General features: G+C 44.1%; 2 protein-coding genes across 3 annotated transcripts; both read left to right on the top strand.

The window, feature by feature from the left end:
• Nucleotides 1-310: 310 nt before the first annotated feature.
• Nucleotides 311-13,062, top strand: Dab (DAB adaptor protein). 2 transcript variants are annotated; one of them, XM_066728900.1, is made up of 7 exons: nucleotides 311-2,120; nucleotides 4,384-4,598; nucleotides 5,071-5,214; nucleotides 6,284-6,436; nucleotides 6,958-7,206; nucleotides 7,292-7,537; nucleotides 7,606-13,062. In XM_066728900.1, exons 1-7 carry the CDS (start codon nucleotides 2,084-2,086, stop codon nucleotides 11,776-11,778), a joined length of 5,217 nt encoding a protein of 1,738 aa, XP_066584997.1. In that variant the 5' UTR covers nucleotides 311-2,083; the 3' UTR covers nucleotides 11,779-13,062. The 2 variants fall into 2 exon arrangements, with proteins under 2 accessions (XP_066584997.1, XP_066584998.1); XM_066728901.1 differs by lacking the exon at nucleotides 6,958-7,206.
• Nucleotides 13,063-18,895: 5,833 nt separating this feature from the next.
• Nucleotides 18,896-22,474, top strand: LOC136774091 (forkhead box protein D3-like). Its single transcript, XM_066728186.1, has one exon. It carries the CDS (start codon nucleotides 19,601-19,603, stop codon nucleotides 20,723-20,725), a length of 1,125 nt encoding a protein of 374 aa, XP_066584283.1. The 5' UTR covers nucleotides 18,896-19,600; the 3' UTR covers nucleotides 20,726-22,474.
• The last annotated feature ends 1,884 nt before the right edge of the window (nucleotides 22,475-24,358 follow it).

Genomic DNA, 24,358 nt, shown 5'->3' on the forward strand with positions numbered 1-24,358 from the left:
TCCACCGCTTCGTTTTTACGTAATCGATGAGCTTGCACGATACTAATAAACCTCGCACAATTACTGCTTTTTTATATCTCTTCCTGCCTTATCGTTCACGCTTGTCAGTTTTCTCAATTACGCCGACTTCTAACCTCGATTAATATGGAACTTTGTTTTTTTCGCAGTCTCAGCCTACGCTCTATTACTTTGAGTGCTTTCTATAAGATGTTTCCAAGTGTCAAAAGCTAAAAAGGCTTGTTTTTATTACGCGTGTAAAGTTTTTACTGTTTGCATCGACCTGCATCGATCTTGCTCCAAAAAATCGATGATCGAGGTGCTTTAGTCGATTCTAATCTCTGGAACAAAATCGATGAAAATCAGTTTCCACAGGGAGTATATATACGTATATGTGTACATACTTGGTAAATTCGACTGCTCGCTTTGTAATAGGCAATTGATCTAGAATATTACAGCTTAAATATGCATTGCACAGATGTGTGTGCTCTTATTGTACAGATCAAGCGAGTTCTCATTGTAACAGAGGCTTTATGCAATCGATCTAAAGTTTTTCAGCGCCAATGCGGCGGAAGTTTAAGGTGCGGCACTCTGAAAAACGAAAATAGAACGCGCGGAAACCAGTCGGTGACTGCGTTAGGTACACAGCGGTAAAGCGATTTGCAAGATTAATCGCTTTTTTAAGAGTTCGAAAAATACCTACGGAAAACAGCACGAGCCTTCCGAAGATACAAACGAGTTTCTCCCGGCGAGCGAGATAATTAATGACAGGGGAATTATGAATATGCGGATGTGCGAAGGTTCGTATTGGTGTTGTTGGAGCAAGGCGCACGTGCGTGTGTGAGTGCATAGAAGCAGAGACGTGGGATATCCCACGCACGAGTTAATGTCCCAGTGTGGAACATCGCGTGGCTGACACGCGCGCTACTTTTCTGCGCACGTTCGCTTATTTAATGCGACCGTTCGCATCGTTAATGCCAACGTTGGCTACTTATAAGCCTTTGAAGACTCTATCAGCTACTAATGCCGACACTCGCCATCGATAACCTTGACAGGAAGAAGCACGCTTTTATCTTCCGTAACATTCTCATGCGCGTTCTCTCGATCGAATCTCTAACGTCCTCCATTTTCACGAATTTCCCGCTCTTGGCCCAAAACAGTACTCAAAGGTAGCGTATTTCCCAACAGGTTAATGGAAATTTCTTTTTCACTTGTGTTTTCGTCCGATCGATGGAACAGTTTTGAGGTTATGATCACCGGGGGTCGGTAAGACGCTATCGAACGATTGGGGAGGTTATGCGAGAGTGAGTGGATCGAGGTGTCGAAGGATGGAAGACGGGAAAATGTAGGGAACTCGGGGTGACTGCGTCGAAATGCCGCCAATCGGCGACGCCTGGTACTACACGAGGGAAGTAGTTAGTCGAATGTTAGTTGTGCTATCGATCAATAAAAGAGGCGACCGACATGGGTGAGCCACGACGGGTGCCGGTGTCAGCTGTCCTCCGCATTTTTGCGTCGCGATACACAAATCGAGAGTTGAGCCGCGATGGCAGTATAGCCAAACACGGGAAATTTCGATAAAACGGAAAGAAAGCTCGCCACGGTCACCAGCGAGCTTGCGAGGACTCGGTGTTAGAATTTGGTCAAGGTGACGACGTGTTCTGCGAGTACCGCGCAGGGAAATACTGAAAGAGCTTGAGAGAGAGAGAGAGAGAGAGAGAGAGAGAGTATCGGCGTCGGAGGGGGTATTGAAGTAAACGCATGGGATTGGCAGATTAGAGAAGCAAGAAAGAGGGAGAGAGATGCATGTACATAGTATGTAGAAGAGTATACGCAGGTTGATTTGTGAGGTACGGAGCAAGAGAGGGAGAGAGAGAGAGAGAGAGAGAGAGAGAGAGAGAAGAGACGAGTGAACACGCGCGAGTGCAGCGGGCGACAGAGAGAACGGAAGAAGGGAACGACATGTGTCCGTGGTGAAGATAAAAGAGGCAAAAGTGCCGACGAAGACGTTCTCCGGGGTGTGTCGACGACCACCAATTTTCCTGGCAGGAAAAAGTGCTCGCTGCTCAAACACGAGGAGCCACCCATGCAGACCTTACGAAGAAAAAACAGTCCCTGCAAGTGTGAGTAATCTAACCCCCTAGTTGTGACACGATACCTATTTTCCCCATTGACAATAATCGATGCCCGCTGCCAAAATCCTCGCATCTCATTCGTTGAACCGACGAGCAATAATTTTCCGTCGATTTCTCTCGAGAAGCCACTTTTATCACGTTTAAAGTGCTTGACTTCTGCGAAAAGCCTTCCGAAGGGTCGTCGAAGCAACCCTTGGAAGGGGTTGCTACGAAATGGCTTCCCCGTGACGAGTTTTCACCACGAGATTAATTTCTGCGACGCAGTTATATAGGCGCGTGTTGACGCATCTAATCGTAATTCGAGGTGGCAGCTGGATCTGCAGCAGTGCAACGTCTGAAATTCAATTTCACATCGCACACGCGATTAGCTGAGAGATGGAAAGTGAGTGAGACTCGAGAATCGCGGCTTGCATGTCGTCTCTCTCTCTCTCCCTCTCTCTACTTTTATCCAATGAGAATACAGCTCTCTACTTTTACCCCGGTCGATCAGACACATCCATTGCAGTTTCAGTTTTAGCTCACAGGTGGCGCCACTAGTACTCTTTTTCTCTCTACTGCCCCTTTCTCTTATTTTTTAATACACTAACCTTGTACATTACTAATTCACCATCAAATATTACATTTAACACAATCTCAATCTATTTTACTGTAATTTTAAACGTTCCAACGTGTGATTTTGATTCCCGGAACGTTTTTGACCATTTTAATGGATCTCCATCTATCTCAGCGTTCTCTCTGCTCAAAATAATTGATTTTGCATGATTTCGCATCTGAAAGATAGAGAAGGATGAGAATCAGGAGAGGGAACGGGGAACGTCGTTTAAGGATGCGGATAAGAAGATTATTTAGGAAGGGATCCGGGTTAACGGTTATAGCCAGCAAATACTCGCGCGCGTGCTCGAGTTACAAGTACCCCGACAGTTGGCGTTCTCCACTCGAGCGCACGAGTGCGTTCAAACACATGTGAGCCAGTCAGCGGCCTTGGCTATTTCAATTATACAGGGGCTGCGTGAAAAGTGTATTACGTGCATCAGAAAATGATCGTACCCCGTCCAAGCTGTCTTTCGATTCACTTGAAATTCAAATAACACAATCAAGTCAATTTCTATCAAAATGAACGGCCACTCTACGGTGGTAGACTCGTATCGAGTGCTGGGATTTACCAATGTTTTATTTTCAGAAAAGAAATTCAGAACAATAAATATACAGGGTGTCCCACGAACGATGTCCACGTTAATATCATCGGATAGGGGACAAAATTCTAAGTAAAAAAGTTAAAAAAATTTTTTTGCTAGCACTCTTGGTTAAAAAGTTATTTGCAATTAAAGATTATCGATTATAGTAGTTCCTTTCTTAAAGAGGAACATTGTTTTGGTCGTGTTATAAGGCCAAACTACTAAGATTCTGTGAATTAGAATACTAAGAAAAAGACAAAGCCAAACATCCACTTGAACCTATAAGGTGAAGGCCGAACGGCAGTTTCGAGTGCGAGCTCCATAAAAACAATCAAAACATAAACACACCATAGGCTCAAGTGGATGTTTGGCCTTGTGTTTTTCTTAGTATTCTAATTCACAGAATCTTAGTATTTTGACTTTACAACGCGACCAAAACAATCTTCCTCTTTAAGAAAGGAACTACTATAATCGATAATCTTTAATTTGCAAATAACTTTTTAACCAAAAGTGCTAGCAAAAAAATTTTTTTAACTTTTTTACTTAGATTTTGGTCCCCTATCCGATGGTACTGGCATGGCCATCGTTCGTGGGATACCCTGTATATACATACATATACGTGTATTGTAAACCATAAAGAGAGTCCATGGCATTTTTTATTCCTCACGATTTTTTAGATATGAATATAGTTAAGCTACCAATGTTTCATTAATCAATCTTTTTCAAAATTCCTCTCTTCCCTTTAGTCCCTTAAAGTCTTGATACGTTTCATTGATTCACCTTGTATACAGCAGAAACAGATAATTCGTTTCTCGTCCATTAACCTCAAAATTTCTTCCTTTCTACAACATATACAGGTTCTGTCAGATAAAACGATCCATTGGAATATGAACATAAAATTTTATTTAACTTATCGTAACTATACAGATCGAAGCGTCTTTCGATTTAGGCTCGGAAAAACTTTATACAAAAAATGGATATATTTTCCAAATGCAAGAATAAACAGAATTTTTCGCCCATAGTCTCTATATTAAATATTAAATTATTTTACAAGATTACGAATCTTCTGATTTTAGTTAAAAATGAGCCGACACGATTTCTGGGCGATGGGGTTTCGTTTAAAGCGAAGCTGATCGGCATATTGGAGGTGTCGGAAGCTCGCGGAGACCGGATGTGCCAGGCTGCATTGGCGGATCTGAAAATGGCGATTCGCGCCGCAGGGGAGCACAAGCAGCGCATCGCGGTTCAAGTTAACATCGACGGGCTCAGATTGAGGGACGAAAAATCCGGAGTAAGTGAAATATTGGATTTCGCTGATTCGCTCACTTCACTTTTGCAGCTACGGCTAATCCAATGAGCAATATATAGGAGCGTCGCACACTGAGAAAAATTTGTCAACCGATGTACAATTTTTTATATGGCAATAACAACCAATATTTATTGATATAATTAATTATTTATTATATCAATAAATTTTCGCCATTTTTGTAACTAAAAATTCTTCGGTATTTAACAATCTTTTCTTACTGTGTACTATAGAAAATTGAATATTTCTAGCCTCTTGTGATAATTTAATATATAAAAATAGCTTATATAGAAAATTCAGGGTGAAGTTAGTTGAAATATGAAGGAATCAATTTTAAACACTGTGTATATAATTCCACTGTGTGATTTCGCAATTAAAATTTATTCTGTAACTTTTTCCTTCATAAAAACAATGGTTAATATAATATCAGCAAATTATAGTTATCAATATTTTCCAGGACTGCTTGTACCACCATCCAGTACACAAAATATCCTTCATCGCACAGGACATGAGCGACTCGAGGGCATTTGGGTACATCTTCGGCTCACCGGACACGGGTCATCGGTTTTTTGGTATCAAAACGGACAAAGCAGCCAGTCAGGTAAAGCTAGATCCTCTTTATTTCACTATTAACGCAGAATTCTACTCGAATTCCTTTTTAAACCGTATAGGACTTGAACGTATAGAAACTTGCTTCCACTCGGTACAGCATATACTACATGTATATACACACATACATAAATGGGATTGAGAAAAATTTGACAAAGGAGTGAATTTTGGAAGGCTTGGAAAAGTTGATGGGAATCGATTTCACGAGTGTAACGAGATTACGAGAGGACGCGGTTAGCTTGGAAAGAAATTGAATGAGAGGAGAGATGATGGAAGGGAAAGTGTTTTGAATGGCTAGAATCTGCGCTGTAATCCTCTTGGCGATTTGTCAGAGCGTGCACTGTGCACACGCGTGACAGAAGCGCGTGGATTTAAATGTCGTTAAAGCGTGCGCGCGTCAATTACCGACCAGCCACCGAGCTATATATATATATATATGTATACACGAGGGTCTAAAATGATATTTGCCCAATCGCAGAAGCAATATCGATCGCCGCGCCACTAAATTCAAGCCGCGTATATGTAAATAATTGTATTACACCGCTCGGAGCCCCTGCAGCGCGTTTCTCTCTCATCTCCTGGTGCGGCAGATTGTTGTCGAATTATTCGCGCTTCGTTTCTCACCCTGACCCGGTACACGCGAGAACATCTTGAAAACCAGAGACTCTCCATTTACCTGGGAGAAAATGCAGCGGGCAGTTTTAATTTGCTCGGACCGTAAACAATCGACGAGCGAGTTCGTTTGATCGGTCGTGGATGCTCCGTGCCACGCAAATAGAGAGGGGAAACTGGAAAATACTGGAAATAGCAGCGCGAGGGTCATGGCAATTGCGAAACGCTGTTCTTCCTAGAAACACGGTGAATGGTGATTTTTGTTAGGAAGCTAAAAAATTTATTCATAATATTTTGTATAAGAGAGGAGGGGACTGGGGAATACTGGAAATTGTAGCGAGAGTGAGACTGAATCGTGGAATATTGTTTATCTCAGTAACACTATTAATGAGAATTTTTGTTCAGAATGTAAAAAAGAAACCACTAAAAAATTGTGTTATTTCTCGCAGGTGGTCATAGCCATGAGGGATCTTTTTCAAGTGGTATTCGAGCTGAAGAAGAAAGAGATCGAATTGGCGAAACAACTGATCGACCCGAATACCATCAACTCCATCAAGTTCCAGTCTGGTCGAATTTTCGGCGAGTCCTCGCCAGACGCCAAAGTGAGTCTCAGCGGAGCCAAGAGAAACCAACGGCGTTTTAAAATATATCCATTTTGTTCTACTATTATCACGCACGCATTACCGTCTCGTTGTCATCTCATATGTTTTTTTTTCTTTTCTTTTTAAAGATTCCCTTATGTACCGCCGTCCCCCTGACCGCTGCTCTCGTCTCTGTCCTCATTCTTTCCGTTCGATTAAATTCTGCAAGCTGTAGTACCATTGATTTCTGTGAATGAGCCAGTTTTGATTTTCACTGAGTTTGCTTGATGAAGAGTTTGCTCTGGTATATCTTGTAAAAATTTATATATATATATGCTACACGAAAATGGCGTATTTTCCATTCGATCGGTCGCGTGGACCGATCGGAAGGAAGATAGGCCAGTGTTGCTAAAATCTGGCAGAGCCTCTCTCGTGTCAACGAGTTTTCTCGAGCTAGATGACGAAATTGTTGCGCTCAAAGCGTAGAGTCGATGCTCCAGCGGCTAGACGATTGAGCGTGCGAGCACTCGTTTGAATTGTAGGGTGCGTCAGGAGTCGAGACGTCGGCTCATCGAGTCAGAACTAACGCCGAAACGGAAAAGTCGTCCATCGACAGAAAGAACGAGTCTCAAAGCGGAGTGATAGCGGATCTGTTGGATTTGCAATTCGAATTAAACTCGCTGCAACAGGGAATACATCAGATGGATAAAATCACGCCGGAAAATCCTGTTCCGTCTACCGACGATCTTTTCGAAACTGACCCCTTTGGCGACTCCTTCGCGAATATGACGGTACTATCTCTCGATCAATCAATCACTTCACGAATCGCATGATGAGCGATCTTGTCAAGTTCTTAAATTGCTTGCATTTTTATAGCTGAAGGAGACGGTTAGGCCTATCCTACCACCACCACCGTCCTCCTCGAAAAGGGGACACCTGGAGCGCCAGCAGACCATCCCAGCCCCATCCACCTCGACGAGTTCAAGCCCAGCACTCACAGTCACCAACAAGTCCCCACCTCCTCAGGGCTCGGTTCACTGGTTCGACAAGGAAACCGAGAACCTCTTCAACGATGGCGAACTCACCAGTATAGCAGCCAATGACAAAAAGGATCAGGATGATGTAATGGATTATTCTATTCCTCAAAGTGTACATTTGTGATTAAGTTTTATTCGAATTATTTCTTGCAGAACTCCTTGAGCACCACGCCCAGGAACTCGCAGTCCAAGAGTCCCCAAATAGACGTCTTCACGGAGTTGGATCCACTGGGTACCGGCCTCATAAAACCATACATCGATAAGAAAGACTTTTTCCAGCACCTGAAGAATCCCCCGAAGAAGGTTTTGAAGGATCTGGTGACGACAAACTCCACCGAGACGTTCCCCACGAATTTCAGCATTACCGTAGACTCCGTGGAGTCTTCTAGTAGGTCTAGAAACGACTCGGTCATGTCTAGGGACAGCGACGGTTTCGAGGATGGTAATTTTGCGAATTTCGAGCAATTCGAGGACGAGGCGACGACCTCGACACCTCGAGCAAGAGCAGAGTCTCCGCGTAAAAGAGAGCCTTCTAGTTCTTCGGTTAGGGGTACTCATCATCAACCTCTTTCCGTAAATCTACCCCCAGAGGACAGTCCAATAACGAAGACCACGTATACTTCTGTAGTATCGTCGAGCACAGTGACGAAAACCATCAACAGACAAGAAAAGGACAGCGATACGATGGTGAAACTACCGAGTCCCAAGAAATATCTCTCTTCGACTCGCAAAAGAGATTTCGACATTGAATTGTCCAGCAGCAGAGGACAATCCATGGAAAAGTCATTCCCTGTGGACTTTACGACGACCACCGAGTCTCCAGCTTCCCCACTAAGATCCTGTTCCTCGGATGCTAATTCAAGGTTATCTAGTTCTAGCGCAGAACTGGAATTGGTACCAGAGCCACCGCCACGTGGTGCTGGTAGCATTCTGATAAATCCACCTCCACTGCCGCCTAAAAAGCAGCAGGGGGGTAGGGGTGGTATGAAACCTCCACCAAGGCCACCTCACACAGAGGGTCATTTCCATTACGATTTCTTAGAAAGAGAGGAAGCGTCGCCTTCGCCCACCAAGACCAAGGAGAGGAGCAAGAGTCCTCTACGAGAGAGCAAGGGTCAATTCGACGATAACTTCAGCCCTCCTCCTCAGCTTCCTGGAAGATCCGACGTCATTGGCACAATGACAGCCTCCACTTTCGAGGATTCCTTCAGTTCCATCCTGCCAACTACCACACTATCATCATTGTTCACTTGCACGAGCTCCACAACGGAGTCGAGGAGGACCAAGCCATCACTCGACATTATAATGAGTCAACTCACGTCGTCCAATTTAGCAGAGCTTGCAACCAGTCTCAACATGACCATTTCGGAACTGACCAGTCTCACGTTGCACCAACTCACCGAATGCTTGGCGAGTCTGGCAGCGAAGGAAAGTGCCAACCTTTCCACCGAACCCGAGTCTACCAACGTAGCACCACCGGTGATGGAATCACCGGACACACCAAAGCTCGAGTCGGTCCACAAGGTTGTGGAGACTTCCTTCGTCGTCACTGAAACTTCTTTTCAAGCTAGCTTCGAGGTCGAACCACAGCAACTGCAGGAAGCCACTTACGACAAGTACGCTGCTCTCAGAGAGTTACTCGAGATGGAACAGACGCAGGAGGAATTCAAGGACGAGTCCATGAACGAGGAAGACGCGACAGGGATGAAACGAAGCGAATCTGAGGAATTGGATAAACAGGAGGAAGGCAGAAGCGAGCCTGAATCCTTGAGTTCTCTTGTAAACCTCACTGTCAAGCTACCACCCACCGAGGATTCCCTCAAGGAAGAGCCCGAGTCTCTTTACGAGGACGCCAAAGATACGTTCTCCAGTCCCATCAGAGACGTGGAGCAGAAAACTGACAATACTTACAACGAAAGGGACGAAATCGAGACTACTGCAGAGTCGTCGTTGAAGTTCGTTCAGAACGAGATGGAGTTTGATTCGGAGGAGAAAATTACTAATGTAGCAATGGTGGATGCTGAGGAGAAACCACAAGAAAAGCACAACGATATCAACAGCGACAGAGTTGGCGTTCTCGTCAGAACTGACGTCGAGGAGACCAACGACAGGTACGCAGCACTGCGTAAGATCATTGGTGAACCGGAAGTTCCGAAGATGGAAGAGGAGCACGTGGTTTTATCCAGGCAATCTTCCCCAAACATTCAACCTTCCTCCACCTCGAAGAGTCTAGCAGAGGCGGAACTCTTAAATCTCTTCTCGGACGTTTTACCAGCACCTGCGAGTCCAAAACAGAAATCCAGGTCCAAGGAAGAGGACCTCAAGGCTGTCGCGATGGACATTTTCGAGGAGATCAAAATGCTGAACACTGATCTGGCCAAGAGCACCAAGCCTGTGTCAGGATTCGAGGACATGTTTTGTCCATTCGTGGAAACGAAACCGGAAGTGGAGAGCAAGGACGAGAATTGGGCAAAGTTCGACACGTGCCAGTTCGGCGGTCACAAGGATAGTTCCAGAGGAGGTGGAAGCTTAGGTGGTACCTCGCCATGGTCACCGGATGGCAAGGAGTTCCACCGAGAGCCGATGAACTTCAAGGGACATCGTCACATGCGTGACAGTGACAATGATGAAGAGGAAGCTGAGGACAATGGTAGACTGCGGGAGGATAGCAGGTACTGCTGTCATCATCCTCACTTCGATACAGCACCTGCAGCCTTCGAGGAGCGACCTATATACGACGAGATACCAGGGGACAAGAGGGACCGGATGTACAGGGACAGAATAAGCTGGAAATCGAGAGGCGGTCCTCGTTCGAAACCCTGCCACAGACCCAGAGGTCTGTCCCCATCTTCGCCACCTTGGCACGACGAGTCCTTGAGGGGTCCTGAAAGAGAAGAAACGCTCAGGAGATACACCCAACGAAAGCCTTCTTACAAGGACGAAGAGGAGCCGTACGAGGTCCACTGGAAATGCAGATCCATGAAGAGTCAACGAAGTTGCTGCGGAGGTCACGGTCACGAGCACGCAGGAGGTTCTTTTTACGACGAGGAGCGGAAGAGGAAAATTGTCTTGTGGAACGAGGAAGAGAGGTTCGGTAGTCAAGAGAGCATGGGCTATGTGGAGGACGAGGATAGACGGGTCAGACGAAAATATGATAGGAGACGTTGGGAGCAGGACGATGGAAGATTCTGGAACCGGAGGGGACCACCTCCACCACCCGATCCTGATTATCCTAACAGAGAAGTTTATTATTATTACAGGGACAGCAGAGAACGACCACCTTACGATTATCCGCCCTACGAAGAGGACTACGTCCCTGAAAAGACCATACAGGACGATCCTCACAGATATTCGGGCAGGAAACGACTCGGTCCCAAGAGGCCAAACAGCGCCAACGATGGGCGTAACGGTTCAGACATCGTCTACGACGAGCCAAGGTACAGATGTGGCACTTCAAGGTCGGAGTGCAGCGATGACCTTGATCCATATCTGAGATCCTCCCAGAGATCCAGGAGTCGTGAAATTTACTGGGGGAGTGACGTCGAGTGCGACAGTTGGGTCGATAGATCCTACTGGTCGGAAGGTCCTGACGTCAAAAGCGAGGCCTTGAAGAGGAAGAGGGTCATCAGGCACAAGCTGAGACCTCCGCCCCTCACGAAGACCCAGAGTCCCTTCGAGGACGACTTTTCGCAAAGCATCGAGCACGTTGAGACTCCAGCTGCTGATACTCCTGGTGAGTTCAGACTGCGCGCTGCGCTGGTCGATCAGAAGCGCGAGGGTCCACGTCCGAGTCCTCCGGGGCTGCCGAGTCCTTCCAGGGTCCAAGTGAGTCCTGCTGGTAGCAGGGGATCCAAGGAGGGACATTCTAGGCGAGACGGCGGCACCAGGGAAGGTTCCAAAAGATCCAGTTACTTCGAGGATGACCTTGCGTCGGTTCCCAGCGTCTCCAGCGATACATCCGAACGCCAGAGGCTACCTTCCGACCTCAAGGTCACTCCCGAAGAACCGCCAACGGATTCCAAAGACCCCTACCAACCGATCGACGCGTTCTCCACCGAAGACAGCAACCGTGATTCCTTCTTCAACGGCGACCTCAGGTTCGACGACGACGACGACGCCTTCGCATTCAAATCCGAACTCCAGGACAGTGTACCCGATTCGCGCATCACCAATCTGGCCCTGAAGAACTCCAGGCAGAGCAAATACTCCGGGAACAATAACAACAGCAAATCTGCCAGATCCGATCAGTACATCAGGAAATCCGAATCCGTGAATATCTTCGTGAGGAAGAACGATCCCTTCGACGACGACGATTTCTTCAACTAGCGTCAGCTAATTTAGTTAGCCGAATGAATGTTCTACCAGATTTCCATTTATCTTCACTCGCCACTCACGCGCGTTTCTCGTCTGCTCCTCCTTCACTTTCATCTTTTCCCTCGAATACTACTTATTATATAACGATAAGAATAATAATTATAATAATAGTAACATTAATAATAATAGTAACACAGTAGCAGTAGTGAGAATAAGCGAGCGATCGACAAAGACTCGTCGCGTCGCCTCGAGCGATCTATCGAGGATTCAAGATACTCATCAACGTGGCGATTATGACCTTCGATTCGAAATGTATGATTGCCGTAGAAAAGCTAGTCATTGTTTTCTAATGAATTTGTACATAATGTTATCGATGTTAGTAAGAGATTGATCGAAGCATCGGACCTGTATAGTTTTAGTTTTAGCGCAATTGCGGTATGGCCATGAGTTCTTTCTGTGTTCCATTGTTTTGCGCGCACATGTGCTGTGTATGTGTGAGAACGAGCGTGAGTGAGAGCGATGAAAAAATGTGTATGTTTGCGTTTCTTCCAAAAAGAGAGAGAGAGAGAGAGTGAGAGATTCTAGTCACACATTCAGGGATATAACTTGGCTGCAAGGGACCTCCGTTATTAGAATATTTATTTATTCCACGAACTTTCCCAAAGCATTCGCGTCGGGGTCACATATCTATTATAGTCTGTGAATGAAAGGGAAAATAATCAAAATATGATTTTTATACATTTTTAAGCAACGCATTTCACCTTGAAATTTCATTCGTCATTGGGACACGAATCTCTGTGTTTAGACTCGCATGACTTGGCCAAAAGAAAAGTGTCTTCTTGCGCCCCAGTTGGACTCACCTGACGTAAAATATATCAAAGCAGAGGAAATCGGGTCATCCGGGCACAAAGCGTGAGATTATTTTTGCAGGAAGATTGTAGGGAGCGATGCGTAAAGCTCTTAAGCGATATTTTTGAGAATATTTTTCAATTGCCTGCTTTCCTCGTTCCCCTATAGTAATTTGTTGCACGCAAAATCCTTGTTTATACACTCACTGTTTTCAAAAGCTTTCGAGCGGTTGCACGCTTGACATTGCGCAACCAGATATAAACAGGAGACACTATACAAATACAGGCAAAATTTGGTAAACAGGAGGTTATCGAGTATTGGAGATAGAAATCCACGACGAATTTTTGTGTCAAGTCACTTTGTTGTCTTTATCGATTTAATTTATATATATAGTATATATACATATATATATATAGAAGACAAGCGATAACACAATAAATCTTTTGCCATACGTGAATTAAAAAAAAAAAAAAAAAAACAATTGTTTTCTTTTAAAATATCCCTTCCCAAGAGTATAAAATTGCAATTTGAGACAAGAGTGGCTGAAAATTTCCAGAAAGCAGAATTTAGTGCTTTGGCAGGTGTAGAGGGTGAGAGAGGGGTGAGGGGGGGGGAGTGAGGTGAGGTTAGGTCAGAGCAAGCAGTTCCCTAGGCTCGCGTGCTTCCCGTTCCTTCATTTGGTCGGACACAATGCACAATAAAAGAGCATTAGATCGCGGTCTTTGTCGAGGGTTGCACGACTTTTCGTAACAATGGCGCGACCCCCACTCGTTTCCCCCACTCGAAACACCTGGCAAACAAAGAAACAATGCGCACGAGCCGCACTTGGACGGGATTTCGCGCATTTGGGGTGCGCGCATGCTAACAAATTATCACTCCCAGACTTTTTTTCCTATTTTTCCTTCTCTCTTGCCAGTCTGCCCTGCACCTACGTACTATTTCTACTCCCCCCCCCCCCCCCCCACCTCTTTAAATCACTCTCTCCTATTTAAATCCTCGCCTTACCAATCGTCCCTGTCTCTCAGCATCACCTCCCTATAGAAACGCGATAAAAAATATACAGAAAAAAAATTGCCTCCTCGAGCACTCGCAGAACTCTACCGAAAATTTATTTCGCTCTCTCAAAACTCGATCCAAACTCGATGCAGGTTCGGGGGCCTCTGATTTCTCGATGACTTAATGCAAAGTTGGTGCACCAATTCGCGCGAGACTGAGAAAAAAGGCGAAAGAAAAAATCAACCCGCATGTGCTCGTGAGTACTCGAGGGTGAAAAGTACTTTGGTTGGTGCAGGGCTGAAAGAGTGCGAAGGGTACGGGGAGGCCTGAAATGCCCTTTTCCGCGGACCCTCTTGGCAAAATGCAACTCTGAAAGGCCACGAGAAATGTTTGTAATTGGGATCGTTCCTTCCACCTCGCCCTTTCTGCTTTCGCCAAACCCTGACAAGTGCATCTCTACATATACAAACTTGTGCAGTTAGAGAGCTCGCTTAGAGTATATAATAGTACGTGTACCACGAAATTTACGTGTATTCATTTGTGCTCGAGCCATTTGCTTTCAGACAAATCCTCATCCATTCTAATTCCAATTCTCCTCTACGCTTGATTTCGCTTTCATGCTGCTGAAACACTCGCAAATATAGTCGTGAATTTGCCATTTTTCCTACGAGTCAATTCAATCGAGTGCTGCGAAATTTTCTTGCAAAATTATTGAGAATATTGTGCAGTTTTTATTTTTATATTTGCATTGTTTATATTTTGCAAGTAAAATTGCAAAGTTTTCGTTTGTTTTGTTGAATTTTTAAGTGTAAATCTACAGCAGAAAGACGAATACTTGAAAATATCTTTGAATGCACTTATACATTTTTATATTTACACTTTTATTCAATGGAATTGCGACAAAAAATATTCTTGAAAAATTATTCCATGTTTTTGGAATTATAGATTCGTTTGCAATTATTAAAATTTAATTACGAGAGAACTCAAAATAAAATATATAAAAAACTTAACTTCGCTAAATTTTAATAGGAGTGAAAAATAACGAAGGAAATAGTATAGTTAGGCCTTGAAAGTGAAATTGAGGAACGACAGGATCGTTAACTCTGTGCATATATTCACGTTAGGCGGTTCATTATCAATATTTCATAAGTACGATAAAAGGTGGCGAGTGTTTGCCACGTCCCAAGCAACGAATCCTCGATCTTGTTGGTCGGTTAGCGGTAAGTACATAGCCTGACGACCATTTGCATCGAATTGAATTTCAAATCCGTGCCGCCCGAGTCTCGAGTACCCATCTCAACTCTCAAACCCCCTTTTACCCCAACCTACAGCCACGCTACTCGTTCTCCCTGCTCAAAATGAAATTGTTAATACAGTCACTCGTGTCCTGTATTTTAATCTCGTCTCTTTAGATTTCTTCCGATCAAAATGGCCGACCCTGTGGACTAACGCCAACTTGGATTTTATTTTTGCAAAATTAAAGTCTATTTTCTTGACGTTAATAAAAAATATAAAAGAGGGGGGGGGGAGTGGGGGTGAGAGATAAACACGAATCTATGGAAATCCGTACGACCACGATTAACACACGATTCTTACGTCAGCAAGAAATTTCCTGATACAGTCTCTGACGTTTTATTGCCATTTATATATGTCAGAGTGTCATTAAAGAATGACAAGTGAAATATTCTATTACAAAATTGTTTGATTTCAATTTCTTAACAAAAAATGATTAATGACAACATTCTTGAAAATATTAATATTTATTTGCAAATTTTTCATTAATAGAGTTTGTTTAAACAAATGAGCCACGTTTATTTGCAGAATACCTGTTGGAACACTATAGAGTCGCTTGATATTTGTCAAATCAACTGTGTTTTGCACACAAAAATAATTTTCTAGTATTAATGATAAAGAAAAATTAATAGGATGTAACAATCGATTCGATTAAAGTGGTCGAACGCTGTATTGACGCATTGACATTATTGGCCTTGTAAGCCAATAGCAATGCTAGCGTGTACATATCCAACAGATTGGACCTAATAACGTCTAATCGTCAATGGTGATTATCGTCAAGATTAATTACGTAGAATGTAATCTACCATATTAGAATTTTTCTAGAATATTTCTTGTCGAAAATATAAGTCAAGTCTGTGCATATATAAATAGAATAATATATTTAATCAAAATCTACCTCAGAGCTACAAATGATAATCCAGAAACAAAATAAAATTCTAAAAACATTTTTAAATAAAAAAACATTATACTAAAATAATGAAAAAAAAACCACAAGAAATTTAGCAATGAAATTCAGTAAATTTCTCAAAGTTTTTATTATTCCCCTGTAACCAATACTCACACATAAAGCACGATAATTTTGTAACATTAAATCTTGCACCGAACAACTTTCTATTTACATACAGTATACATTTGTACAGTCCAAGTGTACGTAAAATTTGTGGCAGCTGGTAAAATAGTGGGGGTATTAAACGACTGGCAAAAGAAAGAGAGAGAGAGAGAGAGAGAGAGTCTTTTTTCAATCGTTGCTTTCTAAGTAGAAAAAGACGAGTGGAGGGCAGACGAGGGTCCAAAGTGGGGAGAAAAGGATGTCTTGGAAAAGGTGCAAAGCCGACAATATTCTTTGTAGCGGGAATATTCGCCTTGTAGCGAAGACCTCTTCGCACTTCTTTGCGTTTTTTTCAAGCCTCTTCGCTCTGCAGTCTCGTCAGGTTCGTCTCGGTCGTCAGCAACGTCAACTCGAGCCAGTGTGGGAGAGAGCTTGGTAGTAGTGGTGGGAATCGCGTAGTGGTGTAGGTGCAGGTTAGGGAGGAAAGAGAAGCGGGGAGTCTGCAATGAATCGCAATGGTGTGACTGGCAGCCACTTTTGCACACTGACACGCGAGGTTAGACCACTGCAAGTAGTAACGTCGGCTTATTTCTCCGCCCACGCCGGCTCCCTTGCTGCTATCCACGAGAGCCTCTTTTTTTCACCAGATATTTACCAACATCCAAGATGGCGGCATAATCTTCCGAGCCAAAGTCGACGAGTCATCCTTCGCCCGAGTACTGCTCCCTTTTTTCCCCTTGAGTACTCTCCTCTGCTCACCCACCCTCCCCCTCCCCCCAGCCTCATCCCCCTCTAACTCGGAAACTTTCGCGCTTCTCACAGTCGTTCATTATTTGCTAAACGAATAATTCGCTTTCATCCTCCGAAATATGTCCATTGCGGAATGTGGCTCTTGAAAATATCTTCCAATTATTTATTTCTATATGTCACACTGCATTAATTTTGTTCTTTTATGGAAATATTTTTTAAATTATTATTTACTCGACAGATTTTTTATTTCTTTATAAATGTTGTTTAATCTTATAAAATCAACAGAATTTCGTGATTGTTTTTTAATCATAAGAGTAATAATTACTTAGGTTTTGGAATTCTCGTTATTAGACTGTATTGTTGCACGTTCGATTCGAAGAGACTCAAAAATTCCTGGAATTCAGGTGATACAATGGCGAGTTTTGGGAAATTGAGTTGCAGGGGGTGAAGAAGTCCAGAGGTAAATACGAGTAATAGGGAGAGAGAGAGAGAGAGAGAAGCAACGGGATCAAATCGACCCGAATCGAAGGTAGGAACTCTTGGAATCCGCAATCCCTCCTTGGTGAATGACGAGCGTCTAAGAGTTTTGCAGTTGAATATAGGAGAGGAGCCGTCTCCATTCGAAGCCCTACCACTTGTCAACCCTGACCAAGCTTGCCGGAATTGACGCGGATTTAGTCCCCGTGATCGCTGAATCGACGCGAAAATTCGCTTTTTCGCTTTACGGAGAGGCCGAGCGAGGCAAGTGGATGAAGCCGCGGGAAAGAGTCATGGTCGACAACGAGTAAATAACGATGATTCGAAATGTTTAATTTACGAGGAAAAACTGATTTTCGCGTTTCTCGCTTGGTATGAATTTAATATGCAAATTCGTTTGTCGTGAGAGCCGAGCGAACGTTCCTATATACATATATAAATACAGATACATATACATGTGGTAGGTACAAGTACCATGACGAAAGGAGACAAAGGAGGTCGAACGACTGGAGGGATGTTGATGGTTGGAGGGGAAGGAGCAAAGAGGAAGGAGAGTGAGAGAGGTAAAATAGAGGGAGGGGGGGGGGGGTAGATAGTTGGGGTTGGAGAAGATGTTTGAGCTTCGGTATGTGGAGTAAGTGCAATAATACCAGATTATTTGCATCGCAAAGCTGTGCGTATGGGTAAACACAATATTCGCTCTCTCGGCTGGCTCTGTGAACGGATGGAGCTTCCAGGTGGGTTTGTCCGTGTTTCTTTCCTCTTCTCTCGCGTGTGTTATCCCTACCAAACGAAAGCGAGCCGAACCTAGCCGAGCCGAGCCGAACCGTGTCGCAAGCCAAAAGCTATATACGGTTAGATCGAAACAAGTCTCTCGCGTCATTTTCATCCCTCTCTCTCTCTCCCCCTCTCTCTCTCTTTGTCTCTGTCTATTTGTCTCCCCCCCCCCCCCTCCTCTCACCATCCATCCATCCACCTATTCGTATTATACCACCGCGACGTAATACAGATTCTGTTTGAGCAGCCTCGGGGAAACTAACTCGTGATGCGTGCAGCTCCTCTCTCAATTCGCATATCGAATGGAGAATCGCTTGGAAAATCGGCGAACCGGGAGAGAGTAGTGCAAGTAGAAAAAGACGGTTGGCACGGACCGGGCGCTCGAAGAAAAGCTCCGGGGACGCGGGAAGACTCGGTGGGAGCCGGTGTGGCTTGGTACACGTATATATATATGTATATATACATTGGTAGGCTGACGTTGAGACTTCTTTTTTTCGCGGTAGCGCGCTTGCCATTCCTTTATCGTCGCACTCAAAGCAAAGCAGCCCCCGGAGTGTTACAATTTAGCCCTCTCTCCTCCGTCAAAAGTCCCTTTATCTATCCCGCTATTTTCCTAACTCCGCGGCATCCACCCCCACCCCTTCCGTAAGAGAGGGGTTGGGGGATGAAGAAAATGACGAGAGGGACGCTGCGAGTGGATAGAGGGGTTGGAACTGGTCCCGTGGAGGGGTAGCACCGCCCAGAACGGTCCATCAACCCGCCCACGCGCCACCGCGCTCACCCTCCAATCAATTCTCGTCTCGTCTCACCCCGTGAACGACCGTCGCATCGAGCAATCCTACAATCGCGCTCGCGCCTGCCTAACCTCAAACCTCGTGCAACCATCGTGAAAAAAACCTCCGCTGCTGCGAATCTTCTTCGGGTATTTTTTTCTCACCCACCCCCCCACCCCCTCCTTAAATTTTTTAACGGATCCTCGCGCGGGAGAATTGTTCTTCGACTGGGGGTGGGTTTTTGACAATAATAATAATAAACAGTGCGGTGAAGAGTTTCGCGGCAAACTCGAGGAAGAGGAATTTTGTTAGTGGAGAGGCAGAGCAGTGATTGCAGTGGGAGGACTGTAAAAAATCTGTTATCGTTGCGAAAACAGTCTATTAAGGCGAGATAGCGCGGTGGTACAGTCGCGTGTGACAGTTTGCGACGGTGAAGTATGCCGGAGGAAGAAACCGTGTGGATCGTGTGTCTTCGGGTGGCTTGAAATCCCTCAAAGTGGACGCAGTCGAGGGAACCCAGAAGATTCGCAAGAGGAAGAAGAAAGACCTTGGAATCATGAAGATTCGCCCGTGATTCTCGGTCTGGCCCGACGTTTATTTTTCTACTGAATGACTTGGACGAGGGGAATGGGGGAAAACGGAGCGTTTCGGTGAAAGATTCTTCGGGAGAGCGAAGAAGAGATGGTAGGTTAGAGGAGAGTAGGAGTTTTGGAAGAAAGCAGGGAGTGGTAGTGGGTGATAGTGGGTGGTGGTGTTAATGATAATAATAATAAAGGTAGGAGTACAGAGGTAAGAGAAAAAATCTAAAGTGTCGTGCAGTGCCGATGCTCGTGGACCGGAGCAAAGGTCTCTCCGGGTGACGACGACGATGATGTCGAATTTATCGTGCGACGGTTGCATGGACAGTGACCGGGACTCCGACAGTAGCAGCATGATAGTGGATCCGGTGAGTCTGGACAAGAACGAACTGTCCCCCTCGCAGTCCTCGTCGAGTCCCATCATCCCCAGCTCACCGATCCCCAGTGTACAAGTGGGAAACGGCTCGAGGAGCCGGACCGGAAACGGAAGGTCCTCCAAGAAGTCCTACTCTTCTATGTCGCAGCAGAAGACCGGAAGTTCCAGTTCTTCGGGTCAAACGAGCGCCTACTCCACGGACAAAATGTCCTCGAGCCTGATAAAGCCCCCCTACTCGTACATAGCACTGATAACAATGGCGATTCTGCAGTCGCCCCAGAAAAAACTAACGCTCAGCGGTATCTGCGAGTTTATCATGTCGAGATTCCCCTACTACCACGACAAATTTCCGGCTTGGCAGAATTCCATCAGGCACAACCTGTCGTTGAACGACTGTTTCATCAAGATCCCGAGGGAACCGGGGAATCCCGGCAAGGGGAATTACTGGACCCTGGACCCTTTGGCCGAAGACATGTTCGATAACGGGAGCTTCCTGAGGCGCAGGAAGAGGTACAAGAGGCCTCCCCCCCACTACGTCTTGCGAGACCGCGCGATTATGGCGACGTTCGCCATTTGCGGGGACCGGGGGCCTTGTCCCAGTGGTGGTGCCACCGGTCAAGGTCACCCCGGAGCCCTGGCCTACCCAGCAGCATACTTGTCGCCGCCTCCAGGTCTGCCCCTACTGGATTTTTCCCCTTCGACCTTGGAGGCCTTGAAACTCGGTGGCTTCCTGGAACCACCACCCCCGCTCTACAAACCGGTACCGATCACTGCCCCTCCGCTCAGGCAGATGGAACCCTCGGCCGGCGCCATCGCCGCGGCCGCTGCAGCCGCCGCAGCCGCTTCCGTTGCGGCCAGGAACACCTCGCACACTCTGACACCGCACTCCTCCGTCGAGAAGAAGCGCAACTTCAGCATCGACGCTCTCATAGGCAAACAATCCACCAACGAGCAATCCTGCGCTGGACTCCTCGATCTCAGCCCATCCGAGCATCGAGAGATCCGCAGCCAGGCTTCGGCCTTCTCACCCCTCGTCTAGGATCATTTTTCTTCCATAGGTTGTCTATTTTTTTTAGCCTGCTCACTGGATCACTTCGATCGAAGGAACATTAAGGTTCTCGAGAAGTGACATCTCGTCATTCGTGTATTTCTTGGAATTCCACTCTGAACTTTGCTAATGTTGCGAGAACTACGAAGCCTGGCTTGGGGTTTCTTCTCGTTCGTCTAGGATAGTTTTTTTTTTATAATATTTGGTTGGGGCGATAATTCTTTCTTTGGAAAGTGAAATTTTCCTGTTTATTTTTTCTTATTAACAAAGAAATTCAACTATATCTTGAAAATCTAGAGTCTGAATCGGGTTATCTCAATTTTTTTGTCTAGGATAATTTTTTGGGTTAAAAATTCTATTTTTTATTTTCCAGGAATATCAGCAAACAAATAGCTAAAAGTGATAATTATTCCTGAGAAAAAAGCAAAACTTTTGAATCCACGTACTTATTGATAACAAAATTTATCAATATCAAAACATCCAAGGTCAGACTTTGTTTTTATCCTATCTTCTCGTATCATTTATCTAGGATAACTCCTAGATAAAAAAACTGATATTTTCCAAATAGAATCGACCAAAGAATCCCTGAACAAAAAACGAGACCACCCTTCTAATCATTAAAAAAATCACGAATAGTCAAATAACCCTATCCCACTTTCGTCTCCCTCTCGTCTAGGATCCCCTTCTAGAAAAAAAAGATATTTTCCATAACGTAAGAAAAAAGCTGAAGAAACTCTTCGAGCGAATCGTCAAAAATTGTATAAAGGTTAGTGCAATAGAAATTTGAGTATAGAGAGCTTCCTTCGATATGTGCGATTGTTACGAATTGTTTCGCAAGGCCAAGATCGTTTTGCCAGATGGAAATGGTCGAGTCCCCCGATGGTCCTTTGGTCTATGAAACGAGGAGCGGTCGATTAATATCGGCATTGTAAATACTGGCCCGATCAAATATGTGCCCAGCACTCCGTTATTTCAGGGCGTTCTTCTTTGGATTTTCATGTAAACGCTCCGGTCAATTGGCCGCGAACCTTCGAGCAGACATCCATTGTACATATACCGTGCTATTATTAAACGGAAGAAGCACACTCGCGAGGGAACTATTAATCCCGTGTATTTGCGATAGCGAAAATTCATTCTTGCCGAATCGATCACTCGCATCTCGACTCTCGCGCGAGTTTCGCTTGTTTAGCGATGCTGCAAAACAATAATAATTATAATGATGAAGAGGAACGCGAGGCAAATTTTTCCCATTGGCATAAGATCTCAAAGACCGTTTCTTCCGCTGAAACAATGCAATGGCGTAGCATCATTAATTTCTCTTTTCGTTGACAAATATTAATATTGTATAGAGACTTGTAAAAATGACACCTTTCGAGATTGATATACTATATATATATATATATATATATAGTTGTACGTCGAAAGTACAGACGTTCGTATAATGTCAGTTTGATGGGTGTGTGCGATGCAAACACATATACACACTTATAAGTATACACAAATAGAAAATGTAAGAAGTTTCTTCGTGTATCTCGAACAATGGGTCCTAATAGCGTAAAGCGCCACGTTTTGCATAAACGCGAGAGGCGCAAATATATGTTTAGTTATAGGTTATCACAATTATCTGAAAAATCTCCTATCGTTAAGTCCGTCTTCGTAGAAACTAGCGACTGTATGTGTCATAAGGATAGATTTATAACAATATGTAATATCAGCAACAATAAAGTATCGTTAAGTACACACGAGTATCGCAGAATTAATCTTGATTCTCGAAGAGACAAAACAATGGGGAACTTTTGATAATCCAGGAAGATTAGCAGATACGTTTGGGTAATTATTGTTTTTAGCGAGAATAGAAAAAACAGAGGAAGGGTTGAATGATTTAATTAACAATTAAATGCGAATTTTTATTCAGCAAGAGAATAAATAATAGAAAGAATCTTATATTGAAGAAACATTGATTAGTAATTAATAGTTTATTTATTATTTTTGGTAGAAGAAGAAAAGACGAAATTGTTTATAAATATAGTATACCAGTAACGATAAACAAACAACTCGAAAGAAAAAATAATGAAAATCTGTTAATAATCCAAAAAATTGGCAGGTAAGTTTCTTATTTGAAAGAAAAAAGTTGCAATTATGTATAACAATATCAGCAAGGATAAAATATCATTGAGTACACACGAGTGTGGCAGGTTTAATCTAGATTATGTGAGATAAGAAACAATGGGGCTCTGCTAATAATCCAGAAGGATTAGCAGGTAAGGGTGCTTATTGTTTTTGGTGAAAAAAAGAGGGAGAAAGGTAAAATGAGCTTGATGCAATGTAATAAGTTGTTTACACGCTACGGCGCAGGCTTGGAGAACCAATGGACAGCCAGGAACAAGGGATGGAAGCTTGAGTGGATTTTCATTGCAGTTTAATCCAGCTCCACTCCCTGTAGCAGGGCTCCAAAAGGCGATACGAAGACAACTCTTGTCGCTTGGGGTGACGATATTGCATTCCTCGATAGTGACGAAGGTAGCAGTCGACACTAGCCTGCTGCCTTTTATGTCAGACGTTTCAACCTCCCACTCGCACACTCACCTCTTTAATTCCATGTGAAAATTTATCATTTCCCTTCTCCACCACTAATCTATCCCCCCCCCCCCCCCCCACGAACTCTCTATTCCCTCCCTGTCTTACTAAATTCATAAATTTCTTCAAAAATAAAAATAGTCTATATATATAAATTAAAGTAATTAACATTAAATAGTTAAAATTGGTATTTCTGCTTGCTCTTCTTGAATCAGAGAAAATGATAAACATTGTTTAACGATTTTAATTAATATTTTTTAATTACAGACTTTAATCGTGTTTATTATTTCTTCTATTCTATTATTATTATTATAACGTAATTTTGTCAATCAACGAAACAATCGTATCCAGCCAAACTGAGACGTGGAAATTTTTCTTTGATAATAAAAATTGTCGATGCGATTCTCCGTAGATTATTCAGTCGTTGCAGGTTTTATTATTGAATAATAGTGCACGATATTTGCTTCCCGAATATGCGAGAGCAGAAAGGAAAACAACTATGATTGGACTATCTTAAGTACGCTGCACGTATGTAAACTGTGGAATTAGCGACGATAAATGCGATACGAGTGGGGATATATTCAGGGTCAAGGAAAGAATAGCAAAAGAGGCGCGCGTTTGCATAAGCGAATCGAGACAAATTTTCCGCACTCGGCGTTCAACGTGTGCGATTTTATAATTAGAGTTGCAGAAAAGGAGGGGGGGGGGGGGCTGGGTGCAGAAGATTACACGGATTGGAGGCGAGTATTTGTATCGGAGCATCTATACCATCGTTGGATATACGTAACGAAGTTTTTTCCCATCGAGCTAATTGTCGACTAGCACAGCGAATTATTTACCCCTGAGTGCAAAATTATGGAAGGGCAGAGTGCTTCTCGATAGTTGGCAAAGCCCTCTAACCGTGGTGACAATACAAACCGAAACAAACACTTAGCGACACGTGGACGTCACGTGCCGAGCAGGATATATTACATTCCAAGTGCATACACACTTGACGGACGATTAAAGGGGTGTACACGCGCGAGGAACCACGATCGTGACAACGAT

Source organism: Prorops nasuta, unplaced genomic scaffold (assembly GCF_024137725.1).
Source record: "Prorops nasuta isolate Cenicafe-Biocafe unplaced genomic scaffold, Cenicafe_Pnas_1.2 PNAS00006, whole genome shotgun sequence".
Lineage (NCBI taxonomy): Eukaryota > Metazoa > Arthropoda > Insecta > Hymenoptera > Bethylidae > Prorops > Prorops nasuta.

Excerpts from the sequence above, each read along its gene's own strand:
- LOC136774091 (XM_066728186.1), top strand. The coding sequence starts at position 19,601 with ATGATGTCGAATTTATCGTGCGACGGTTGCATGGACAGTGACCGGGAC.
- Dab (XM_066728900.1), top strand. The coding sequence starts at position 2,084 with ATGCAGACCTTACGAAGAAAAAACAGTCCCTGCAAGT. Across the intron at positions 2,121-4,383 it reads AAAAAACAGTCCCTGCAAGT|TTAAAAATGAGCCGACACGA; the intron begins GTGAGTAATCTA and ends TTCTGATTTTAG. Across the intron at positions 7,538-7,605 it reads ACAAAAAGGATCAGGATGAT|AACTCCTTGAGCACCACGCC; the intron begins GTAATGGATTAT and ends TATTTCTTGCAG.